This window comes from Gopherus evgoodei, chromosome 1 (assembly GCF_007399415.2).
Source record: "Gopherus evgoodei ecotype Sinaloan lineage chromosome 1, rGopEvg1_v1.p, whole genome shotgun sequence".
Lineage (NCBI taxonomy): Eukaryota > Metazoa > Chordata > Testudines > Testudinidae > Gopherus > Gopherus evgoodei.
Genome location: NC_044322.1, coordinates 353,590,239 through 353,614,586, shown reverse-complemented (window position 1 = coordinate 353,614,586; position 24,348 = coordinate 353,590,239). Strand labels below are relative to the sequence as shown.

At 41.1% G+C, this 24,348-nt stretch overlaps 1 protein-coding gene across 3 annotated transcripts; it reads left to right on the top strand.

Annotated features, from left to right (window-relative positions):
* Nucleotides 1-469: 469 nt before the first annotated feature.
* On the top strand, nucleotides 470-22,414 carry SEC61A2 (SEC61 translocon alpha 2 subunit). 3 transcript variants are annotated; one of them, XM_030568272.1, is made up of 12 exons: nucleotides 470-601; nucleotides 2,524-2,591; nucleotides 7,128-7,193; nucleotides 11,514-11,592; nucleotides 14,287-14,418; nucleotides 14,554-14,663; nucleotides 15,343-15,496; nucleotides 16,509-16,669; nucleotides 18,346-18,543; nucleotides 18,737-18,928; nucleotides 19,084-19,160; nucleotides 21,303-22,414. In XM_030568272.1, exons 1-12 carry the CDS (start codon nucleotides 595-597, stop codon nucleotides 21,487-21,489), a joined length of 1,431 nt encoding a protein of 476 aa, XP_030424132.1. In that variant the 5' UTR covers nucleotides 470-594; the 3' UTR covers nucleotides 21,490-22,414. The 3 variants fall into 3 exon arrangements, with proteins under 3 accessions (XP_030424132.1, XP_030424220.1, XP_030424041.1); XM_030568360.1 differs by lacking the exon at nucleotides 470-601 and adding an exon at nucleotides 5,525-5,567; XM_030568181.1 differs by lacking the exons at nucleotides 470-601; nucleotides 2,524-2,591 and adding an exon at nucleotides 5,962-6,741.
* The last annotated feature ends 1,934 nt before the right edge of the window (nucleotides 22,415-24,348 follow it).

Below are 24,348 nucleotides of genomic sequence, written 5' to 3'. Positions count from 1 at the left end.
GAGCCGGTTGCTGCCTCTCCAGCCCCCCCCCCCCCGATCGGGCCCTAGGGGGTGCACGAGGGGGGAGGGGCAAGCGGTGGCGGGGAGAGCGAGCGCGCCCCGGCTGGAACCTGGGGGGGGGGTGGCTCGTTCTGGGGTCAAAGTTAAATGGGGCCCTCCCCGCCTGAAGGGGGCGCAGACGTTGACCTCTGACCCGTTGCGGCTCAGCCGCCGGGGATGACGCTTTGGGTCCTTGAACATGTTTAGGCGTCTTTCCCGCGCCTGAGCCATCTGCCCTGGTCCGCTTAACGGGTCACGGAATGGGGTCATTTTCGCGGGGTGAAGGGTCGCTCCCGGAAAGGGGAATGGTGCCTGTTGTGCCGGGTCCCGCACCTCCCCCAGATTCCCACACGTACACTGCTCAGCAAGTGGGTGGCCACGGCGCTGCCTGATCCGTTACCGGACCGGTAGTGGGAAGGGGTCCTGACTGTACGTGCGTCGCGGAATAGGGCCGGCAGTCACGTGACTGGCAGCGGCCGGCGCCTCGGAGCGAGGAGGAGGCTGCAGGGGGAGGGGAAGCCCGGACTCCCCTTGGCCAGGCCCGCCCCCGCCGCCATGGGCAGTGAGTATCGGGCGGAGACGCGGGAACCGAGAGGCGGTGACAGAGGAGGCTGGGGGCAGGGGCTACGGGGGGCACGGGCACCGGGCTGGGCTCCCGGGGGCGACGTGAGGCGGGGACAGAGGAGGCTGGGGGCAGGGGCTACGGGGGGCACGGGCACCGGGCTGGGCTCCCGGGGGCGACGTGAGGCGGGGACAGAGGGACGGGACAGCTCCCCGGGCTGAGCATCTGGGGGTGACCTGTCGGAGGGACGGACCGACCGATCGCTCCCCGGGCTCGGCATCTGAGGCGACCTGAGCGAGGGACACCGGGCCGAGGGCATGGGATGACCGGAAGGGGGCAGACTGACAGACACTCGGACGATAGCGACGCTAGGATGAGGCGCTTGGAGCTGTCCAGCGGGAGGAACAAGCCTTGGCTGCAGGGAGGTGGTACAGGGGAGTTGTGACAGGAGAGGGTGATGAGACTGTGACTTACAAGGGAGGTAGGGGAGGAATATGTTGGGAGAAGTTGTGGGTCACCATGCCCATGAGGGCGTGACTTTGCCTGGCTAACCCACTGGGGAATATGCCTGTGGAACATTCCTGCCCCAGGCAAGGAGAAACGAACCATCAGGTCTGTGGATCTTTCTGTGGGTTTGTCCAACTTGCTTGTTCTCCGCAGATCAGGAGGCTTTGACCACTCTAGCCTGAGTGAGGCTTTGCCCTTGCCTGCTGAAGTGCCACCCATGGCCAGTGGGGCCATGCCTGCCATAGTGACACCATGCCTGTACAATAGGACTGGCTGAGGTCCGCTGTATGGGAGCTGTGGCCTCGCTCTATGTGTACTGTGTGTTTGTATGCACTGAACACGCTGAAGCAACACATTGAGAGAAGAATATAGTTCGAAAATTGAAATCTCATTCTGACTGTTTAATTTCCAAATTTCTGTTCGCTGTCAGGCCAAAATAATCCAGCTAATCTTTTGGCACATGTTGGATTTTTTAAGATTTTCTGACTTTAGTTTACCAACAATAGAATCATTTCAGCTTTATAAACAAAACATGTTTTTTAATTATCTGTCTTATTATTTCATGGTACCAAGTATTAAAGTGTAAAAGTATAGCCCAATAGATTAAAAAATAAGAAAAGGGATCATCTCAGTTCTGCCTGCATATTTATGGGTGGGTGGATTGGTGACTGGATCTTTGCTGATATTTATACCTAATGTGGCTTGTTATAATGCACATACTTTGGAGGCCAAAAAAAAAATCATTCTTTGCTCTGGAATTTGTTCCAGTTAAAGGGATCATACTATCTAACTTGTTCACTCTTTCTCAGATAGAAATATTAGGCAGAACCACATCAAATATTAAAGGGACTAAAATCCCACACTGCTCTGATTACACCTAGTATTTTAGAGGGTTTAAAATCACAGGTGTTTCTTTTAAGTAACTACTTTGGGAAATTCCATTCTGTTATATGATTTTGGATGATTTTTTCCCTATGCATATTTTAGTGTTGTTATAAATCAACATCTTGTCTCTGTATTTACCTAACTTGGAAAGACAGCAGAGATTCATCTTCAGTTAATGTTTAAGTTCCAGCTCACTGTCATTATTATATATAATACTTCCTTTCATGAGTGTATAAAAATGACACCAAGCCTAATGTGAGGGAAAAGACCGACCTTCTTAGTAATAACCATTAAATTCCATCTCAAACTTTTGCCATGTTCTGTCTTCGGATCAGTGCAAGTCATGAATTTGCAGAGAGTGGTAAGAGTATGAATTTATTCATGAAACTCATTTTTCTGAATGTCAGACAAATAGTTAATGTGCATATTTAAAGGGCTGAATCCTAGGTAAGAAAGTGTGTGCTGAGATAAGTAACTATTCACTATTATTCTGCTTGAAAAACTTATTTTATTTTATTTTTTTTAAACAGTTAAATTTTTAGAAGTTATTAAGCCTTTCTGTGCAGTTTTACCTGAAATCCAGAAGCCTGAAAGAAAGGTTAGTGCTGCATTTGATTTTTGCTTGTATTGGGTTAATTCATAGATTATTATAGGGATCATTGTGATCATCTGAGACTTCCCCAAATTAATTCCTGTCTGAACTATAGCATATCTTTTAAACATCTCGTTAATTTTAAAATTTCCAGTCATGGAGAATTCACACAACCCTTAGTAAATTGTTCCAGTGATTAATTACTATCCCTGTTAAAATTTTCCATCTTAGTTATAGTCTGAATTTGTCTAGCTTCAACTTCTAGCCAGTGGATCTTGTTATACCTGTATCTGTTAGGCTGAAGAGCCCTCTATCATATGTTCCCCCTCAGTCACTCAGTAGACTGTTGTGAGGGGACTCAACCACTGGGTCCCTGGGTATTTTAAGCCTTCAGAGCCTGAATAGAGCTGAGCCAATACCCCATCCTTGGGGTCCTTAAATATGCTCTTGGGGTGCAAACCTTCTGTCTAGCACCCCCTCCTGAGAGCTGGAATCAGTTGTTTAGCCCCTGGGCTCAGTGCCGACCATTCAGACTGCTCCATAGGTTAAGCATATCCACTTCCAGAACTCCACCCAAAGGTGTGAGCCTTCTGGGTTATTGTTTAACTGTGCAAGGAGGCCTGTGGCAAGTATAAAGCAGGTAACAGACACTTTGTACAGGATCTAATACCATTGCTCTTTTACTTAACAGATAAAGCATGTGAGTACAGATAATTTAGCAGTGTCCCTCTCTAGCTCACTTTTCCCTAGGGAGTCCTTGTGGTTCCTCAGTATTCAGGGAGGTAGTCAGGTTCCCTAGCTTCATCAGCCCCCTATATGTTGGATTGCTTCTCCCTCCTCTTGAGCTGGAGAAAATTGTCGCCAAAGATGCTCCTTTTTTTAATAATCTTCCAGTCTATTCTGTTGGGTGTGCCCCTCAACAGGTGACCAGAAACCCTTGCCAGGTTTGTGGCCAGGCTACCTCTGCCTTTGAGTTCAGACTTGAAAAGCAGCCATCTCTTTGTCATGTAGATGGACAATCCTCGAAATTTAACAAGTCTGTTGATAGCTGCAGGCCAGCACATCTCAGGAATTATAGTTCAAGATGGAGGTTAAAAGACAGTGGGAATGTAAAGATGGTAAAACCAGCCTTATTATCAAGTGGTGCGCGCAGTCTGATATAGGTGCTTGCAAAGACTTCATAATCTCACACAGAATACGTAAATTGTCAGTGTCTGTGTGTGTTGTACACTTACCACTTAGACCCTGGAATAGGTAAACCCGAAGTCTCTCACCTTTGGGTATAATTCTAGGAGTGGGTGTATTTAAGCTATGAGGGAGTATAAATGATCTGTACTGAGCCCAAGGGTTGGACAGTGGGTTCCAGCTATTAGGATGGCACCTCTGGGGTGCAGTCTTGGGAGCTGGGGTACCACTGAGCCCCCTGACCCTGGGCTCCCTCTCACACTGTACTGCTGTGACAAGCTACAGAGCCCTCCAGCCTGCATTTGTACCAGCATACATACAGGTAGGGCCATACCCAGCTGCAGTTACACGAAAACTGACTGACTAGACCCTGCATAGGAAAGCTACAGTTAAGGCAACTCCCAGCTCCCCAGGTGTGCACCCCTTCTGGAGCATAAATCCAGAATTATACTGTCTTGTGCTGCACAGGGAACTGTAAGCATAAGATCATAAAATTTGCCCCCTCTCTCAATGTGGAGAGGAATATGCAACAGCCTTTGCCCTTGAGTTATGATTCCCCCCATTTCACTCCAACTCACTGGTTTAGATAAAGCAAAAACAAGTTTATTAACTACGAAAGATAGATTTTAAGTGATATCAAACAGATCAAAGCAGCTTACCTAGCAAATAACCAAAAAATGCAAACTAAGTGTAATATACTAAATAGATCGGATGTGAATAGCAGATTCTCACCCTGAGACATGATACAAGCAGGCTGCAGATTCTTAAGGGGCAAGCTGCACTTGTTTTATAGCTTGGAATCCCCATGTGTTTCATTCACAGGCTAGAAATCATTTTAGTTTGGGTCCAACACTTTCCCCAGTTCATCTTTGTCCCTCAGGTGTTTCCAGGAGTCTTCTTGGGTGGGGAGTGAAGAACACCAAATTACGTCACTCCCTGTCTTATATAGGTTTTACATATGGCGGGAACTCTTTGTTTCAAAGCTTGGTTCCCAGACCAGTCCATGGAAAAATACTGACATCCCAAGATGAAGTCTAGAGACGTGTCTCATCACATATCCTGTAAGGTCATAGCAGCCATTACTCGGAGGCTAGCTGTAGTGTTTTCAGGAAGGCTCACCAGATGGGAGATAAGGCCTATTGGTTTTTTCCTAATGGCCCATTGCCCTGAATAGGCCCTTCCCCACCCACTGTCTAGACTGAAAGCATCTTGTATAGTGGGCGTTACCCCAGTGTAACTACATTTGAAATACATAGTCAACATTCATAACTTCAAAAACAAAAATGATATATGCATACAAATAGGATAATCATATTCAGCAAATTATAACTTGCCCAATGATACCTCACATGACTTATCTTGCATAAAATACATAAGAATTATGCTATAATTGTATCATGATAACATCACTATGAATAATTTGGCGTGCAGTGTCACAGAGGGTCTGTGTCCCAAGAGTGTTCCTAAGGACTCAAAGACTGTAGTAATGGCTGGGCACTGAAGGCTTAAAATGTCCAGGAACTCAGCAGTTGGGTTCTCTCTCAGCAGTCTAATGCATGTCAGAGAGGGGACACTCGACTGAATCTGACACCTTCTATTATCAAGTTGATCAAATCAACCCTTAAATTCAGTTTTTTAAGCGAAGCAGATCAAACTCCTTGAGGCATGTTTTCCTTTAATAATTCTCATGACTCTTTTCTCTGAACCCTCTCGAATTTATCAACATCCTTCTTGCTTTGTGGACACCTGAACAGGATGCAGTATTCCAGTAGGGGTCACACCAGTGTCAAATAAGAGGTAATATAACCTCCCTACCCGTACTCAGTATTCCCCTGTTTATATAACCAATGGTTGTATTTACCTTTTGGCCACAACATTAGCCCTATGACCCCCAAGTCTTGGTTCCCAGAATAGAGTCTCCCATCTGGTAAATATGGCCTACGTTTCTTTGCTCCTAGATGTAGAACTTTACATTTGACTGCATTAAAATACATATTGTTTACCCTCATCCAGTTTGCCAAGTATCATAGAATCATACAAGATTAGGGTTGGAAGATACCTCAGGAGGTCATCTAGTCCCACCCCCTCCTCAAAGCAGGACTAACCCCAACTAAATCATCCCATCCAGGGCTTTGTCAAGCTGAGCCAGTGATCCAGATTGTTCTGTATCAGTGCCTCTTCATTATTTACTTCCCCCGATCTTTGTGTCATCTGCAAACTTTATCAGTAAAGATTTTGTTTTCTTCCAGGTCATTGGTCAGTTTCTAATATGTGTGAAAGTTGCATCCAATTCTCCTGCTATTTATGTCAGTTTTCCCATTGTATTCCGTGAAAGCAAGAAATGTGCTTTTCTCTCTTATGAAAAAGCATCGTCTGTGAGTTTTGGTTGGATATGTTAATAATGGAAGTAATTACTACTAGTTGTAAACAGATAGCTGTGGCTCATATTCCCCTGGTATACATAGTTAAAATCTGTTTGAACAGGATGTTTTCTAAACTGAGAACTTGATCAGACTGAAAACACTGTGAGGAGGACACTTAAGTCACTCATTTTGCACCAACTGTAGGTGAGATAATGTCAAAGGAATGAAGTGTCCAGGCATATCTGATCTGGTAACTGCATGTTATTTAAATACTGGTGGTTGTTTCAGGCGATAGTACCTGGATGACCTTTTTCTGTGTCTGGCCTATGGCCTCAGAAAGCTCATTTCCTTTTTCCTTCAGTGTCAGACCACAGCTAAAGAAACTTTTCTTTCTTTTGTGGCTTAAGGGTGTACTGGATGATGCAAAGCTGTGTTTTCTTTGATACTGAAGTGTCACCATAGTCTTGTAGAGCCAGAGGGAAAATGGATTTTAGTTATCACAGGAGGTGCCTTAAAATATGAGTGCAAAAAAGATGGAGGACTACCCTAAACTATTGGAAAACGGGGTAGGATCCTTGAAGCTAATAATTCTCCCCATTGTTTTTCAGGTATGTTCTGGGAGGTGTGTCCTAGGATGTTCTTTTTTGAGGCCATTGTATTGCTTTTCTGTCCCAGTCCCTCTTGAATTGATGTATTATAGATGTATAATAAACATTTCACTAATGCCAGTGTAGGTTAGATTGTGTAACTCAACAGCTAGTTTACATATCAGTATTCTTCAATTATTACATAGGAACTTCACTACTGTCACATTAGATATATCAGATAACCAGTGTTAATCAGTCAGTGTTAGAAATCTACTGTTATGGTTGAATACTCTGGCTCTGAACTCTACATGATATAGCATTTTATGTCATATAATATTATGATCTCTAATATGTAGTGTTAACACAGGTTTGTGATTAATCCACTTCTTCTAAATTCTATTTTATAGATCCAGTTCAGAGAGAAAGTACTATGGACAGCTATCACGTTATTCATTTTCTTAGTGTGCTGTCAGGTATGTACCTCTTTACATGCGCATGCGCACACATGCACACCCCTTTCTCTAAGACATGCAAGAGGATATAATGTTTATTTTTAACGTTGGAGCAGTGAGGATTCCTTGTATATCTGTACCAGTTCAGTTATTTTATAGTTTTACATTAAACATTTAAGTAGTTCTGTCAATGAAACTTGCTCTTGTGAAGTGTCCTTTGTTAAAATTCATACTGTTTTTCCCCCCCAGAAAATTAACAACTTGTTACACCCCCTAATTTTCAGACCTTAGAAGGGAGTTGTCAACATGAAATCTAGTCTCATTTGAAAAAGAAGTTAAAAGTAGTTCAGGTTTCACACCTACCCCTGATTTCCTCTAAAAATTGCACAAAGTTAATATAAATGGCCATTAAAACCCTTTTTTAATGGTTTTGCAGAGCTTTTAAATTGCACTTTAAAACACTGATTCTGAAATTGTAGTGTATAAAATAACCATTCTAGATTCACTGAGTAATGTGTATATTCAAGTGATCCACAAAATACAATCTGTAAGTTTTCGAACAGTGAAAGGCTATTTAGAGGCCGAAGGAAGTCTTTTAAAATTGACTTGTTTTCTTTTGGGGAGCGATTAAAATGTTTATCTGAGAGGGAAGAACATGTTATTTCAGAACTATGGAGCTGTTAAATGTGTATTGAATAGTGGAAGCTTTACAGTAGTAAAATAGGGAAGAAACAAGTATAGACTGAATTTTCAGTAAGTAGTTTAGTTCAGAAGAATGTAGATTTCAGCCTGACAAGATTCCTGGGACACACATTTTCCATAATTGAGGTAGGTTTCAAAATTGCTAATACCTCGTCAATAGTGCCCTACTAAATTCATGGTCCATTTTGGTCAATTTCACAGTCATAGGATTTTAAAAATCATAAATGTCATGATTTCAGATATTTAAATCTGATATTTCATGGTGTTGTAACTGTAGGATTCCTGACCCAAAAAGGGACTATGAGGGATGGGGGTTTCAAGGCTATTACAAGCGGGTTGTGGTATTGCCACCCTTCTGCAACGCTTCTGGTAGCAGTGCTGCCTTTAGAGCTGGGTAGCTGGAGAATGGCAGCTGTTGACCAGGAGCCCAGCTCTGAAGGCAGCCCTGCTGCCGCCACCAGCAGCAGCGCAAAAATAAGGGCGGCATGGTATGGTATTGCCACCCTTACTTCTGCGCTGCTCCTCGTGAGGCGCAGCCTTCAGAACTGGGTGCCTGGCCAGCAGCCACTGCTGTCTGGCCATCCAGCTCTGAAGGCAGCACAGAAGTGAGGATGGCAATACTGCGACCTCTGTACCATTACCTTGCAATCCTCCACCACAATCCCCTTTTGGGTTGGGACCCCCAGTTTGAGAAACACTAGTCTTCCCCATGAAATCTGTATAGTATAGCGTAAAAGTACATGAAAAATCAGATTTCGCAGTGAAGACCAGATTTCACAGTATGTGATGCATTTTTCACGGCCATGAATTTGGTAGGGCCCTACTCATCAAGGGTTAAAGAACTGCTTCCAAAGAGTAGCTTAAGAGAAAAAGTGTGACTTCTGAACCAACAAACCAATCAGTAACAGATGATTTTTACCTGTTAAGCTTTAGAAGATGTGATGACGCGTGCAGTTCTCCATCATAGAGATTTACACAAAACTTGTATGTACAGTGGAACCTCAAAGATAACGAACACCAGAGTTATGGACTTACTGGTCTACCAGACACCCTGTGAAACCGGAAGTCGTCAATCAGGCAGCAGCACAGACCCCAAAAAAGAGCAAATATTGTATGGCCTTCAGCCACTGAGGGGTTGGGCTGCAGCCCAGAGGGGGGAGGTGTCAGCGCTCCAGCAGGGGTGGCGCTTGGGGCTTCTGACCCAGGGGGGAGGTGTCGGGGCTCCAGTGGGGGTGGCTCTTTGGATTTCTGACCCTCTGGAGTACCTATGCTCAGGGCTTTAGACTGGGGGGGAACGCTGGAGCTCGGGGCTTCAGCCCTGTGGCTCTGTTTCTGGCTTCAGCCCTTTGGGGGCTGCTGGGACTCAGGGATTTAGTTATGAGGGGAACGCCGGTTTCAGCCCCAGCGCTCTCCCTGTAGCTAAAGCCCTGAGTCCCCCTCCGCCCCCCTCCGCTGAAACCAGGAGCGGAGCCACGGGGATGAAGCCCAGATCCCAACATCTCCCGTGGGGTTGAAGTCAGAAAAGAGACGTGGGGCTGAAACCCTGAGCCTCCCGCCAGGAGCCCTGGTGGCCCCTAGGATCAGACGCCTTCAACCCCTGTCCCCCTCTCACTGAATCCTGCCCCACACATTTCCCAGCCCTGCGGCTCCAGTCCCAACTGCCCCGCTGAAGTCCATAACGTCTTGTTGAGAGTAATGGACCATTTCAGAGTTATGGATAACCTCCATTCCTGAGGTATCTATAACTCTGAGGTTCTACTATAGTCAAAACTTAAAACTCTTTCCTAGTATCTGTAGGGACCAAATTATATATGCAGAAATACTGCATTCACATGGTATCAAGACTGAGAGAACAAGTAACAGTACATGGTGAAGGTGTATAAACCAACGGAGCCCCCCATACAGTCTCGAAAGTAAGCAGAGTTAAAACGGAATAATCATTGTTCATGATACTTTTAGAATTAAGATAATCTGAACCAATAAAAAACAGTTCCAGGTAAAGTAGAACAAAATTCTAACCTACATCAAGAGTTCCTGGTCTGCACTGTTAAAACAGCAGCAAGAGAGAGTATGCCTTCTCTCAAAACAGGTTGACTGGGCAACAAAATGGCAAATGAAATTCACATTGGAAAACATCATCCCAGTTATACATATAAAATGATGGGGTCTAAATTAGCTTTTACCTGTCAAGAAAGAGATCTTGGAGACATTGTGGATAGTTCTCTGAAAACATCCACTCAATATGCAGCAGCAGTCAAAAAAGCGAACAGAATGTTGGGAATCATTAAGAAAAGGATACATAATAAGACAGAAAATATCATATTGCCTCTATATAATTGCATGGTAGGCCCACATCTTGAATACTCTTGCCGATGTGGTTGCCTCATCTCAAAAAAGATATATTGGAATTGGAAAAGGTTCAGAAAAGGGCAACAAAAATGATTAGGGGTATGGAATGGCTGCCATATGAGGAGAGATTTATAAGACTAGGACTCTTCAGCTTGGAAAAGAGACGACTAAGGGGATATATGATTGAGGTCTATAAAATCATGACTGATGTGGAGAAAGTAAATACGTGTTATTTACTCCTCATAACACAAGAACTAGGGGTCACTAAATGAAATTAATAGGCAGTGAGTTTAAAACAAACAAAATGAAATTTTTTTGCACAACGCACAGTCAGCCTGTGGATCTCCTTGCTAGAGGATGTTGTGAAGGCCAAGTCTATAACAAGAGTCAAAAGAGAACTAGGTAAATTCGTGGAGGATAGGTCCATCAGTGGCTATTACCCAGGATGGGCAGGGATGGTGTCCCTAGCCTCTGTTTGCCAGCAGCTGGGAATGGGCGACAAGGAATGGATCACTTGATGATTACCTGGTCTGTTCATTCCCTCTGGGGTACCTGGCATTGGCCACTTTTGGAAGACAGGATACTGGGCTAGATGGATCTTTGGTCTGACCCTGTATGGCCGTTCTTCTGCCTGTTTGATATATGGTATCAAAACCTGAAAGACGAAGTTAATTTTCATGCTGGCTTTTATTGACTTAAATTCATGATTGTTTCCGTTCATGGTACTTTTCATAGTTAAAAGATTTTAAATATTTAATTTCTGTGATTGGGGAATTAATCATTGGCAAAAATATTTGTGTTAGTTTTGTGCTATATCCCTTAATTGCAAGGAAATGCAATATTAGGACCCAAAGGTAAAGTTAAGTTAGCAACTGAATGCTTTCTGTTTTCATTTTCAAATCTGATAACTTTTTTATATATATTCATCCAAAGCTCAAAAACACTGATGCAAAAATGTCAGTGAAATACAAAACCAATAGAATTTACTATTTTATTGTCTTCACAACATGTGAAGACCAGCATATTTAATTTGTATAGGTTATTAAGTATGTCTCTCTCATATTGTGCTTTGGGTTTTCTTCAGAGGATTGTATTGCTTGTCATATAAACTTTATGCTCTGGTTTTAATGTCCGAAACATGAAGAATGTTGGAATAAATTATTCTGAGCAACGTATCTATAACCTGAAAGCAGTTCACAATTACTCTTTATAGTATGTATTTATTTGTGCTTTGTGCAGTCTAGCTTTAAAGAGAAGTCTAGATATTTAATATTACCCATATCTTCACAGATACCTTTGTTCGGAATCATGTCATCAGACTCTGCAGATCCTTTCTATTGGATGAGAGTCATTCTTGCATCAAACAGAGGTTAGTAGATTAGTCATCTCTCTTCACTCTTTTTCTCTCTGGTATTGTATTAATTTAAACAGGTATGATTGACAATTGATAGACATTAGATTGTTTTTAAAATATTTGATTTCATGGAGTTTAAGAGTCAGAGTTAAGTACTTTGTGAGTGTTTAGGACAGATGTAATCCTCTAAATTCATAACGTTTTTCAAAAGCCAATACAAGTATCTTCTATTTTGAAACTAGCATAGGAGTTTGGCATCATCTGAGGAGCAAATGAAATTCAGCTTAATGCTCTACTTTTGGAAAGGGTATCTCAAATATGTATGACAGGTAACCTGCCATATGAATACATGGGGCACATTAATGATTCCCACTTATTGATAATACTAGTTTACACTTTGAGATGCTCGGAGTAGAAGATGATTTATAAATCCTAGTGAATTAAGCCACACACTACAACTACAGAGTAGATGAGCAAATAATTTCACAGGTCTGGAAACTGACGATAGAGAAGTTAAGAGCCTTGCTCAGGATCACAGTGCACTGTGACTGAGCTGGGATTAGAACTCCTAGCTCTTAGTTCTTCTCTCAGTCTATCAGATCATGCTGCCTCTATTGCTAATTCTTGTTATGTTTTAGTTGGTCGGTATGTGTTCTCAGTCTGCAGCAGTTTAGGTCCCTTATTATTTTTTAAATTAACTTTGCTGATAGTTTTATGTAACAGTATATTTATTCATTGCAAGTGAAAGAAGGGTAATCAAACTTGTTGGGGCTGTCTTTGTTTCTCATTTGCACAGTGCCTGAAGTAATGCTGTCCTGAGCCCCAAATGATGCCTCTAAATGATACTGCAATGTAGATGTTTGGCTTGCATATATATTTTTTTCAGAATATTATCTCATTTTAATCACTTTATACACACACACACGGTGACTTGATATGGCCTATTTGAATCAAAATTGTAAATTTTTTTTCTTCTTAACTATGAGGAAGATTCTGACTATGAGAATAATATAAAATGTTGAACTGACCACATACTAATTTTAGTTCTTTGGAACATTGAGTATTTGGACCAAACAGTTAAACTTGCATCATGCTCAGAAAGGAGAGACTTTCCTATGATTCGCTGAAGGATGGATAAACCTTCAAAAAGTCACAATTTATAATGCTGGCTTAGGACCAAATGTACAATATCTTTGGGAGACCTTATTGAATTATGTTTTAATAGCTTTGGAATCCACTGTATTATAAATGCAGTAAACCTTGGGAAGTGTTATGAGCTTCAAAGGATCATTTTACACAATGTGCCAGAGAAGAATGAATTTTTGGGACAACGAAATTAAAAGGTGTTTCCCAGGAAATCTCTGGGGGGAGGTGTATATCCCCTGCTGGTTATGTAATAACTCATCCTTTTGAAGCATCACCCTGAGGAGAGGACCTTTGTAACAGGTGATCGGCAGACATGAGGATGATATCAAAGGCCCAAACTGTATAAAGGAAAGGATGAATGAGCTAACAGCTGTTATGAACTTGTAACCCCAGAAAACCCTGTGGTGGGATTTGAAGGACTGATCACCTGCCAGACCCCTTGTTGGAGTTGGGGTGATCTCTTGTAAGCTTATTAGCATGTTTTAGGTCCTTTTATTGTTTTTAATGTTTTCTCTGTAATACTTTCACCTTAAGTATAAATGTGCTCACTTAGAAAGGGCTGTGTGGTAACTTCTAACTGTGTGCAATTGTGCTGTGTGTAGCCTCGGAGGAGAAAGCATTGCAGGCCAGCGCATGCAGTCTGACTTGCTGGGTAACTCACACTGTAAGCAGGGAACTGTGCAGTCTGGAAAAACCCTGGTCAGGATGAGGAGAGACATGGTTCTCTACCCAGGAGAGCTGACAGCTGGGGAGCCGGAAGGCTAAAACTAGTTTCAGGAGCAGTTGCCCTGAACTGTTACAAGCTACACTGCATATATCTATATCTCAGGAGGTATTGTTTCAATAGGTAGCATCTTACCTTCAGAGCTGATACTAAATCAATATCCTAGCAGAGAGATAGGAGTATGGTGGTAGTAGATGATACAAAAATCAGAACATTTTAATAGCCACATGACTTGTTTCTTAAAAGTGTCAATTTAATCCTGCTGTCCTCATCAAATTTTAATGTGGGTAATTACATTCTGCCTTCCTAAATGCCTCCTGCACCTTCAGCTAGAAATTCAGTGATTCTCTGATTGGTGAGTGATAAATCACAGTGGGCTTCTGAGACCTTTCTGATGGTCCACAAAATGGACCAAGCAGTTGAGTGATAGGGCTGACATGAGAGGAGAATCCAGGGGAAGACTTTCCCCAGTGAAGAGTTCAGTACTGTGAAATACTGGAGAACTAACTACATATCCTGTTCAGCCTCTGTACACACCAGGTTTAGATCGTAGTGTTGTTTCACAAAAATGTTTGAAGTGAAAGGCTACACATATTTCTTCCACATTGCCTTCAAAACTTCAGATTGTGACACAGCAGTCTTCGTTTTGGAGGAGATAATGATCTTTTTCTTTGACAGCAGTTTGAAACATCACTAGACTGGAAAGTGTTTGACTGAAAGGATATGAAGAATAGGGGGTTATTTATTTATTTATGTATTAATTATTGCAGGTCAGAAGGCCTGATCCTTAGAGGTGCAGGGGTTTGGGATGTGGTTTAATACTTTTTCTTCCTCTTCAGGGACTTTGATGGAGTTGGGTATCTCGCCCATTGTGACATCTGGTTTGATCATGCAGCTGTTAGCTGGTGCCAAGATCATTGAAGTTGGTGATACACCGAAAGACAGAGCTCTTTTCAATGGAGCCCAGAAATGTGAGCATTGTTCTGGTTAAAATTACTAAACGTTTCTATTCTTGGCAAACCAGTGTGTATAACTAAAATGCTAGATACAAGGCATCCTTACTCAGCAGCTGTCTATAAATGAGCGTTGCTTTCTTTTTGTTTCAGTGTTTGGGATGATTATAACCATTGGGCAGGCCATTGTGTACGTCATGACTGGGATGTATGGAGATCCTGCTGAAATGGGTGCTGGAATTTGTCTGCTTATCATAATTCAGGTACATAATTAATTCTTCTATGAATAAGGACTTCTGTGACATTCAGATATAGCATAGATGGATTGAAAATCCTGACCCTTCTCCTACTTCCCCTAACAAACCATTGGCTTTCTTCTCTTTTTCCTCAGTGTTCTTAACATTTTAAACAGTGCATCCTAAAAGTATGTAATGCATATATGTGAAAGGCATAAAATCTCCCAGAAGGACAAAGATACAAGCAGCGGTTAAATATGCTCAAGATGTTCCAAATAAGTGGGTCATGTTTGATCCCACTTGTCAAAGCTGTTAAATATTAAAACAGGAGTAGGCGGCTTTGAAGGCAGTGGACACTGTATTTAGGACATTTCTGATTAAGAGTGCAAATCTTATCAAAGCAGTCCATGCACAATGGAAGAAAGCAACACATCACTTCTGTGTAGAAAACATTATTTATTTAACAATGTGACTATTATTGTCAGTACTGAAAAGTTACGTAAATATAGCAAGAAGACTCTTGCTCTTAAATTCCTGACCTGCTGACTTTAAATCAGTGTTGGGGGGTTACAAAGGAATAGGACATCTACATTTAATGTTGAATACTCCCACATTATAATGAAAATATAATCAGTAATATTTTTAATACTTAAATTCTTGACTGATTTATTCTTGTTTCTGCTTACTTGCATTTCTTTCCCCACAGTTGTTTGTTGCTGGTTTGATTGTGCTGCTGTTAGATGAGCTGCTGCAGAAGGGTTACGGCTTGGGGTCTGGTATTTCCCTCTTTATTGCTACCAACATCTGTGAAACCATTGTCTGGAAGGCCTTTAGTCCCACTACCATTAATACCGGCAGAGGTACATTGCACAGATAACTGTAACAGCACAAGCTTCACTTCATGCGTGCTAGAAATTAATTTTCTTGTACTACGGAGTAGCAGTTAACTATAGAACTGTTGGTTTAGCGAGGTGCTGATTAGCTTTTAAAAGTCATTGTCCAAAAATGGAGACTAAACACTGACAGATCCATAAGAGTAACTTTTTCAAGAACAACACTCCAAAAGTTTGCCTCTGCCACTTTAAATTCTAGTGGTTGCAGTGGAGACATTTTTTTTTTCTCATAACCCCAATCCTTCCTTGATCTCAGGAATCTGGATTTCCTAGTCTGAATCCTGCTTCTTATTTCTCGCACACCGTGGTGTACAGACAGAAAAGGTAGTGGATTTAGTATTTTCAAAGGAGATGTTTGTGGTACAATTACAGTGTGTGAATAAGACATTCCTGCATTTAGTGTCTCCTCATTACACTCTGAAGTATGTTTGACATTTTGGAGAATGGGAATCCCACCTTCAGTTCATTATCATGCCCTCAGTGTCCATGGCTGCACTGTGAGACCAGCCTTGGCCAAAGAGAAATGCTGCTTCTATGTATTCTGAGAGGTTATCAGATAGTTTGTGTAAACTCCAAATCCTAAGCCAAATTTTACCTTAATTGATTGCATCTCCAGTTTCTGGCATTTTTATTTACTGTGCTTGCTTGCTGCTCCTTTCTACCACTCCTTTCCTCTTCTTCCCCCACTTCTCCCCCCTCCATTAAAAGGAGGGGGGGAATTGTTTTTGTTACATGGTTGAGAACAATAGATTTTATCACAAAGGCAGTGTCCTGAATGTCCTGGTATTCTGCAGGTTGGAAAGGGAATTTTACATTATAACATACATGTTCTAATAGGACTACAGTACAACATATTTCATAACACGTGTACAGCACTTTTTCAAATATAAATTAATACCAGACCTTGTTAATTAGAAATTTTTTACTTTAAAATTCAAAAAGAAAGATGGAGTGGTTTACTCTGGTTTGTTTTATATAGGAACGGAGTTTGAGGGTGCGGTGATTGCATTATTCCATCTTCTGGCTACACGAACTGACAAAGTCCGTGCTTTGCGGGAGGCTTTCTACCGACAGAACTTGCCCAATCTCATGAATCTGATTGCTACAGTATTTGTGTTTGCTGTGGTCATATATTTTCAGGTAAATGAATTGTGCAATCTGCAGCTATAGGGCAATTAATTACAAAAGGAAGAAGGATCCAGACTCTTAATTTATTAGTCTTGTGTTGAAAGAACTAATTACAGAAGTTAAAATGGAACAAGTATTTGTCTTATAATTTCAGGGAGTAACAAAGTAAGAATTTTTTTTTCTAATATTGTCATTTCACTAACAGACATTTGACATTACAGCTATTTAATTTTATACCCAAAATGACCTGTGGCTGATATTCAGATACATTTTGGTTTTGTTTGTACAGTGCCCAGCGCAGTGGGGTCCTGGTCTATAATTGAGGTTCCCAGGCACTATGACAGTAACAGTGATAAATGCTACTACTAATTACATTAGTTACTTGTGAGATCTTTAGCATTGCCATTAAATGCCCCACACACTAATGTTTTCAGTTGAAGTATTTTCATGTGCTGGAAACGAAAGATAATTTTGCTGCATATCTTAGTGGTTCTGCAGTGTACAGAATACACTTAATACAGCACAGTTTGTTTTCATGGTTAGCTCTTGAAAAAATATATTCAGTCTCAGCCAGAGAGCCATACTTCTCTGTAACATAACTGGTGCAGATTGTTCCAGAATCTTGGAACTGATGCATAGCTTTTGTCCTGTAAGTTTTCTCTAAATATCCAGCTATGCAATATGCCTTTTTATGTAAATGTTTGATCATATTTAAAAATTGGACACTTATGATTGGGTTTCTGTGAGAGATCAGTTTCAAGAGAGTGCCCTCATGTGGAATAGGTGCGATCCAAGCTGTAAGAACTGAAATCTCTGGCTTCTAAACCATAGCGTGCCTGTTCAGTCTAGGAGATTAGCTATAGCCGGAAAACAGCAGAATGCTCTGCTTGCAACTATCTTCGGAGGTTGGTTAGGCTTTGTATTAAAAGCTGGTAAGGTTTTTGTTTTGTTTTGTTTTGTTTTCCCAAATCCAAGTTACAAAATGAGTGCAGTTTAAAAGGGTACTGTTAGGTTTAAAGTGGGAAAGGATTGTGTACAAGAGTTTTTATGGAACCCAGCAATAAGACATTCTAAATATCCTTAAGGTTTTATTTAAATCAGACGTAAACATTATATTTGCAGTAGCACCTAGAGACATTACTAGTTTTGGAGCCCCATGGTACTAGCTCCTGATCAAAATACTCTGTCTGACCCAAATAATTTATAATCCAATTCCCCTCATTACAAGTAGGACAACAATTGTAGCACTGTGTGAACAAGTGAAAATCAGAACGTGAAACTCATCCATTTTTTTAACATTCCAAGTCAAGCAAAATGGCATAAATGATAACTAATTTAAGGTGTTACTAAGAGATCAAAAAAGTTCTTAAGTGATTTTAACCTGTTTGTTTAAGTGAATGAAAATTCTAGGAGAAATGGCATACTAAATAGGACAGCCATGTTACAGTCAGTCATATGACTTAAGTGCATAAATATGACAGTGTAAATATTTGGCTCAATCCAAGGAAGATTCCAGACCACTATTCTGTTCAGTATTATGGGAAAACAAACAAACAAGTTAGTCCAAAGGCTGTTTATTTCAGTCCTTGCATTCTAGGTTATCTAGTGAATACTGTATCTTAAGAGTGCTGTTGTGACATGCCTTTGGGTTTAGAAATAAATGTAACCCTTTCTTAATTCTCTCTTAGGGATTTCGTGTTGATTTACCTATCAAGTCTGCTCGATACCGTGGACAATACAGTAGCTATCCCATCAAGCTCTTCTATACCTCCAACATTCCCATCATTCTTCAGTCTGCCTTAGTTTCAAACCTCTATGTCATTTCCCAGATGTTGTCTGTTCGGTTTAGTGGCAACTTCTTAGTAAACTTACTAGGACAGTGGGCAGTAAGTATCTGTCACTTATAAAATAACGTTGATAACAAGTGTTTTGGTATTTAACAAGGGGAAAGTTTAAATACTAATTTTCTTTAAAGTTCATGTATCTACTGTCTTAATTAAAGGAATCTGAAACCTCCATAAAGTGAGTAAGGAGGAGAGTCCCAGAGATAATGAGTTGCCTTTTTTTCCTCCCATGTAGGATGTCAGTGGTGGTGGCCCTGCTCGCTCTTACCCAGTTGGTGGTCTCTGCTATTACCTGTCTCCCCCAGAATCCATGGGTGCTATATTTGAGGATCCTGTCCATGTAATTGTTTACATCATTTTTATGTTGGGATCCTGTGCATTCTTCTCCAAGACATGGATTGAGGTGTCTGGTTCATCAGCAAAAGATGTAAGTGTTCTGATAACTACTCTAAAATACTGTGTTTTAAAATCCTGCCTCTAATTTAGAATAACTAGCTTCTGACAGATTACAGCTATTATTCTGTATGACTATCAGCTGGTTATAAAACACTGTGGAAGTCTGACAGAAATGTGTGTCTACAGGTTGCTAAGCAACTGAAAGAACAGCAAATGGTGATGAGAGGCCACAGGGATACATCGATGGTTCATGAGCTTAATAGGTAAGGAAATGCTGGCTCTCTGCAGCAGTTCGCTACAGTACTATGTAATTAACACCTTTAATACATTGGGTCAACCAAAGGTGGAGTCCCCTGCAAAGCCACTCAGATTTGTGCCCAGTGCAAGATGCAGATGCAACTTACTTTTTCACTCTCCTCCTGTGTTCCATACTATGCTGTCATGTTAGTTGAGGAAGGATAGGGCCCAGGCAGACAGGAGGGACAAGGGGTTTATGGAAGAGTTGGGAAAAAATAGATGAAGGGAAGCTTCCTGTTTGAACAGGAGAATGGGGGAATTTGGGATGAGTCCCATGCGTGGCTTTATTAAAGGGGAGACGACCTGATTTCCCAGCTGTCTCAGAGCACTACAGAGCTCTGATATCATGAAGCAGCTTTTCCTCCACAGTATATGGCACTGGAGCCCAAGCAACAAACATTATGCCTTGTCCCTGATGTGGGGTGAGGGGCTACCTCCATCGTGCAGATCTGGCAGCATTGTCTGAATGGGCTCATGTGTTTTAAAAATCAAGGATTGAAGTAAGCAACTTGCATTACAGTTAGTTGGGTTGTGGAATGTTTTCTAGAAAGGTATTGGTGTTGAAAGCTACATTCATTCAGAGTAACTGGAAAGATCATTAGTCTCTTCCATGCTTTAACTGTGGTTCGTGTAGTTATTAAATACTCAAATGTGTGGAAGCATATCTGAAAACTACATTGGATAAAGGCTGGGTAATGCACAGTGATGCTGCCATTGTTGTAAAGACCATTAATGTGCTGGAAATAGGAGTGGAAGGCATTTAGTTAATCACATTATACAGTGTTCATGTATGTTTTGTAAACCTTGTAGTTATATCCCAGCCTTGTGTTTTCTGATTGGGTCTGCGGCAGCACAATCTGTGGGTGTTTCTGCTGGCAGGTACTTGATTGGAGGGAATTGGCAGCTAATTACTGTGCCCTCTTGCTGATGATTTTCATTGTAATCTTGCCTCTTCCCCCTCTTTCATAGTGAGATCTGGTGCAAAAGAAACAATGCTCTTGTTTGCTAATAGTTAAAAAGTGACTCTGCTGTATGAGTGAGCTTTTGCTCTGTCGAAGATCACACATTAAAATGACTCCAATTAACTGTTTCCTTAAAATCTAGAGAAAAACTTTACCCTCAGGTGTGGACTTTACACTTGTATCCAAGGGCAGAATTTGCCCCAAAATCAATAGCATGCTTAGCTACTGAAAAGCAGCAGTCTTTGGTCTCTTTTTAGCGTCCCAGCAGTTACTTAGCACGTACGTAGCATGCTATGTGTTCAGACTACTTTAAGAACATAAGAACGACCATGCTGGGACAGACCAGAGGTCCATCAAGCCCAGTATCCTGTCCTCAGACAGTGGCCAATGGCAGGTGCCCCAAAAGGAAAGAACAGACAGGTTATCATCAAGTAATCCATGCCCTGTCATCTAATCCCAGTTTATGGCAAACAGAGGCTAGGGACACCATTGATGGATCTATCTTCCATGAATCTATCTAGCTCCCTTTTGAAAACCGTTATAGTACTAGCTAGCCTTCACAACACCCTCTGCAAGCAGTTCCAGAGGTTGACAGTGCGTTGCCTGAAAAAATACTTTCTTGTGTTTGTTTTAAACCTGCTACCTATTAATTTCATTTGGTGGCCCCCTGTTCTTGAATTATGAGGAGTAAATAACACTTCCTTATTTACTTTCTCTATACCACCCATGATTTTATAGACCTCTATCATATCCCCCCTTAGTCGCCGCTTTTCCAAGCTGAAAAGTCCCAGTCTTATTAATCTCTCCTCATACAGAAGCTGTTCTATACCCCTAATCATTTTTGTTGCCCTTTTCTGAACCTTTTCCAATTCTTTTTTTTACAAACACTAGTCCTTATCACAGTGCTGTAAAGTAGACAAATATTTTTTGTTTAACTTTGTATAGTTGGAGAAACTGACACAGATAGGTGGCAACTTACCAAAAGCACAGTAGCCACTGGCAGAGTTGGAATGGAACTCTGAAGTTCCTAATGCCTGAATCCACTCATTCCTGTTGCTACCTCAGTTGGTCACACACAATGATATAGCACAAGCAAAACAAGACCCTTGGATGGAAAAGATTAATTGTGAAAACTTTCTGTTTCAGGTACATCCCTACAGCAGCTGCATTTGGTGGCTTGTGCATTGGTGCCCTCTCAGTATTAGCAGACTTTCTTGGAGCCATCGGATCAGGCACTGGGATCCTGCTTGCAGTCACCATTATTTATCAGTATTTTGAAATATTTGTAAAAGAACAGGCTGAAGTTGGAGGAGTGGGTGCTTTATTTTTCTAAATTTCCAAATATTTCATGATTTGCTTGAAAGGGAAAGTATTTTGACAACATGCCTCACTCGGTCCAATAATGCTGTCGTCTTTTTCTTTGTTTTCAAGTGCTAAGTCCCGTTACCATAATGGGCATTGAGCAATGCCTGTGTGCAGCATCAGTACCAGCTGCCTTAAGAATAAAGTTTACATTATCTTGTTTAACTAGATCTAGTGTTGCCTGTAATGCTGGAAATCAGTGCATCTACTTTGCTGTTCAGACACTACAGTGAGATGGTAAAATGTAAGAGTTTGATTAGTAGTAAACATTGTGCACACAGTGTTAAGATCTTAAATTGATTTCCCCATTTTTAGTCAAAAAAAATATCAGAGTGCAGATTGCCACACGCCAGTATTCTTGAGCTTATTAAATAAGTTCTTGACAGAATTTGTATGTAATCTATATTTTACATGAATTACTTTTTATACTTTTTTAACGTGCATTTCCCCATCATTGTGCTTCAGTATTCCCTATTCATTTGTGTTGTATCCACTTGGACACCCAACTCCTAGCCATGAGGGTGGACAAACGTTTTACCTGAGATTGCTACTCATCTCACCTGTGAATTGGTTCTGCTGTGAGGGGTGCTGTATGTGCAAGGTCCAGAGAGCACTTCCATTCTCAGCCCTGGGCTTCCTGCATGGTAGGTGCAGTCATGCCACCAGGTGGCCTATACCTTTTGTATTTAACAGGTACTTGTGAAAACTGTGCCATTAAAACTTCATATCCACTTTGCTTTTGTGATTCTGAAGGACAGAGGCCTGCTTCCTAAAGCAGTGTTCAGAATCGGGAGATGGGGGAAATGAGCAATTCCTGTAGAAAAATTATTTATTTTGTAGTTTACAACAGCAATGTAACAAGTATAAACATTAGACAATAAACTTATTTAATTAAAGTCTGTTCTTGTCTTATCTATACAAGTTTTTTTTTGTTAAAAAAACAAAAACAAAAACCTGTTCGCTTAAATGATTTTGTCATGGTGAAATTACTTAGTTTGAGTCATAATTAAGCTGAGATTTAAAATACCTAATTATCCTATCTGGTATTTCAAAGTAAGATCTGTTAGAGTAGTTTGCATTGTGTTAAATACAAGCTAAGGTCTGTTCTGTGCTTAAAAAGTTGTCTGCTACATCGTTCAGGGGTGTGAAAAATCCACACCCCTAAGCAACATAGTTAAGCCAGCCTAAGTTTCGGTGTAGACAGTGGTGTCAATGGAAGAATTCTTTTGTCAACCTAGCTACTATCTCACAGGGAGGTAGATTATTTATGTTGATGAGAGAATCCTTCCCTAAGCATAGGTAGTGTCTACACAGACGCACTACATTGGTGCAGTTTTAGCAGTGCTGCTGTAGTGTTTCAGGTGTAGACAACTCTTAAGTCTTGGATCCTAACTTGGTTAATTTGATTTCCTAAAAGTTAACCAGATGACTTTCTAAAGCACTGACTGGCACATCACCTCATAGTCAGTGTGCTGCCTGTGGAAGTTGATGTGGTTTGTGTGGCAATGTCTAAGTTAATAGGGGATTCAAACAGGAAATGGCAGTCAAGGATGAGAAGTCTCTTGGAAAAACTGCAAATAGGTGCTGCCTCAGGGCTGGAAGTGTGCTCTTATCCCTAGCTCTTAACTGTTGGTCAGATGATGAGTGATGAACAGACTGCACTTTTCGTGGGACTCCCTTTAACTGTTTTCATAGAACGGGTAAGTATTATTTGAATTTTATACTACCTCTCTGCAACTCGCTGTTTTATACAGAACATGGGGTCTAAAACATCCAGTAATATACAAAAAATGTGTATGAACAAAGTTGCTAGACATGTTTTGATATCACTATCCTCCATTTAGTTTCCTTTAATGTCTGCAGTGTCCCCCCTCCCCCTGCACATATTGCATAGTAGTAATAGACATAAATCGTAAGATATCCAAAGGGTATGAACATACAGATTCTCATTTAGTATTTTTGAAGACTGTTTTGGTGACATCATATGTGCATGGGTGGCATGTTGATACAAAATAAATTTGGCAGTAACACCCACTGAACAAATGTTTACTCAGTTACAGCAGAGGGCACCCAGGTATAGGTTCAATGTGGATTTAGAACTCCAACTGGACTTTCGTTCCTTCACCCTCACCTGATAACCTATCGCTGCTGCTCTTCTGAAGATGGTAGGATACAGCACACTCAAAAGCATGTTGAAAGAGTAGAAGAACAGTAGCAGAGTTGTTTAGCAGGTGTAGCATTCCATATGCTGAATCCTACCTTTGAACTGGCTTTGACTCACTATATTAATTCCATCAGCCTTAGGAAAGAAAGATTGCATGATTCTATAGCTTGACATTCTACCTCTAGAAAACGTGAAAGCTACGTCTATAAAAGCTCCGTTAGACCTACAGTGTTACTACTCATCACAGCAAAGCCACTCATGATAGTTCAGTTACTGACTGACTGCTTATGCACTTCTGAGAAATGCTGATGTGAATATCTCCCTCCCTCCCTCATTTATTTTAGGGAATTTACTAAATCCCTGCTATAGCATTGAAATGGGAAGTAGAGCACTGTGTATATTTTGCCTTAGACATTATATGGGTGGCACAGAAGAATTTGAACCAAGTAGGATATTCAAAGAACCTAAATAGTTTCCCCCCTCATTAAGGCTGAAGACCCATGAAATCTTACATGCTAAGCAACCACAGGATTTACAAAGTAGTAATTTGGATGGGGTCAATCCAAGGCAGTTACCAGTATGCTATGAAACATGCCATGTAATCACCAGTGACTAGAAGAGATCAAGCCCTTTGTTTTTACATCTTCCTCAAAGACACCAGCCAAA

Bases quoted from the DNA above. Each gene is read 5' to 3' on its own strand.
- SEC61A2 (XM_030568181.1), top strand. From the start codon at position 6,652: ATGAGTGCAAAAAAGATGGAGGACTACCCTAAACTATTGGAAAACGGG. The intron at 15,497-16,508 runs GTACATTGCACA...TGTTTTATATAG, and splicing joins TACCATTAATACCGGCAGAG to GAACGGAGTTTGAGGGTGCG. The intron at 16,670-18,345 runs GTAAATGAATTG...ATTCTCTCTTAG, and splicing joins CTGTGGTCATATATTTTCAG to GGATTTCGTGTTGATTTACC.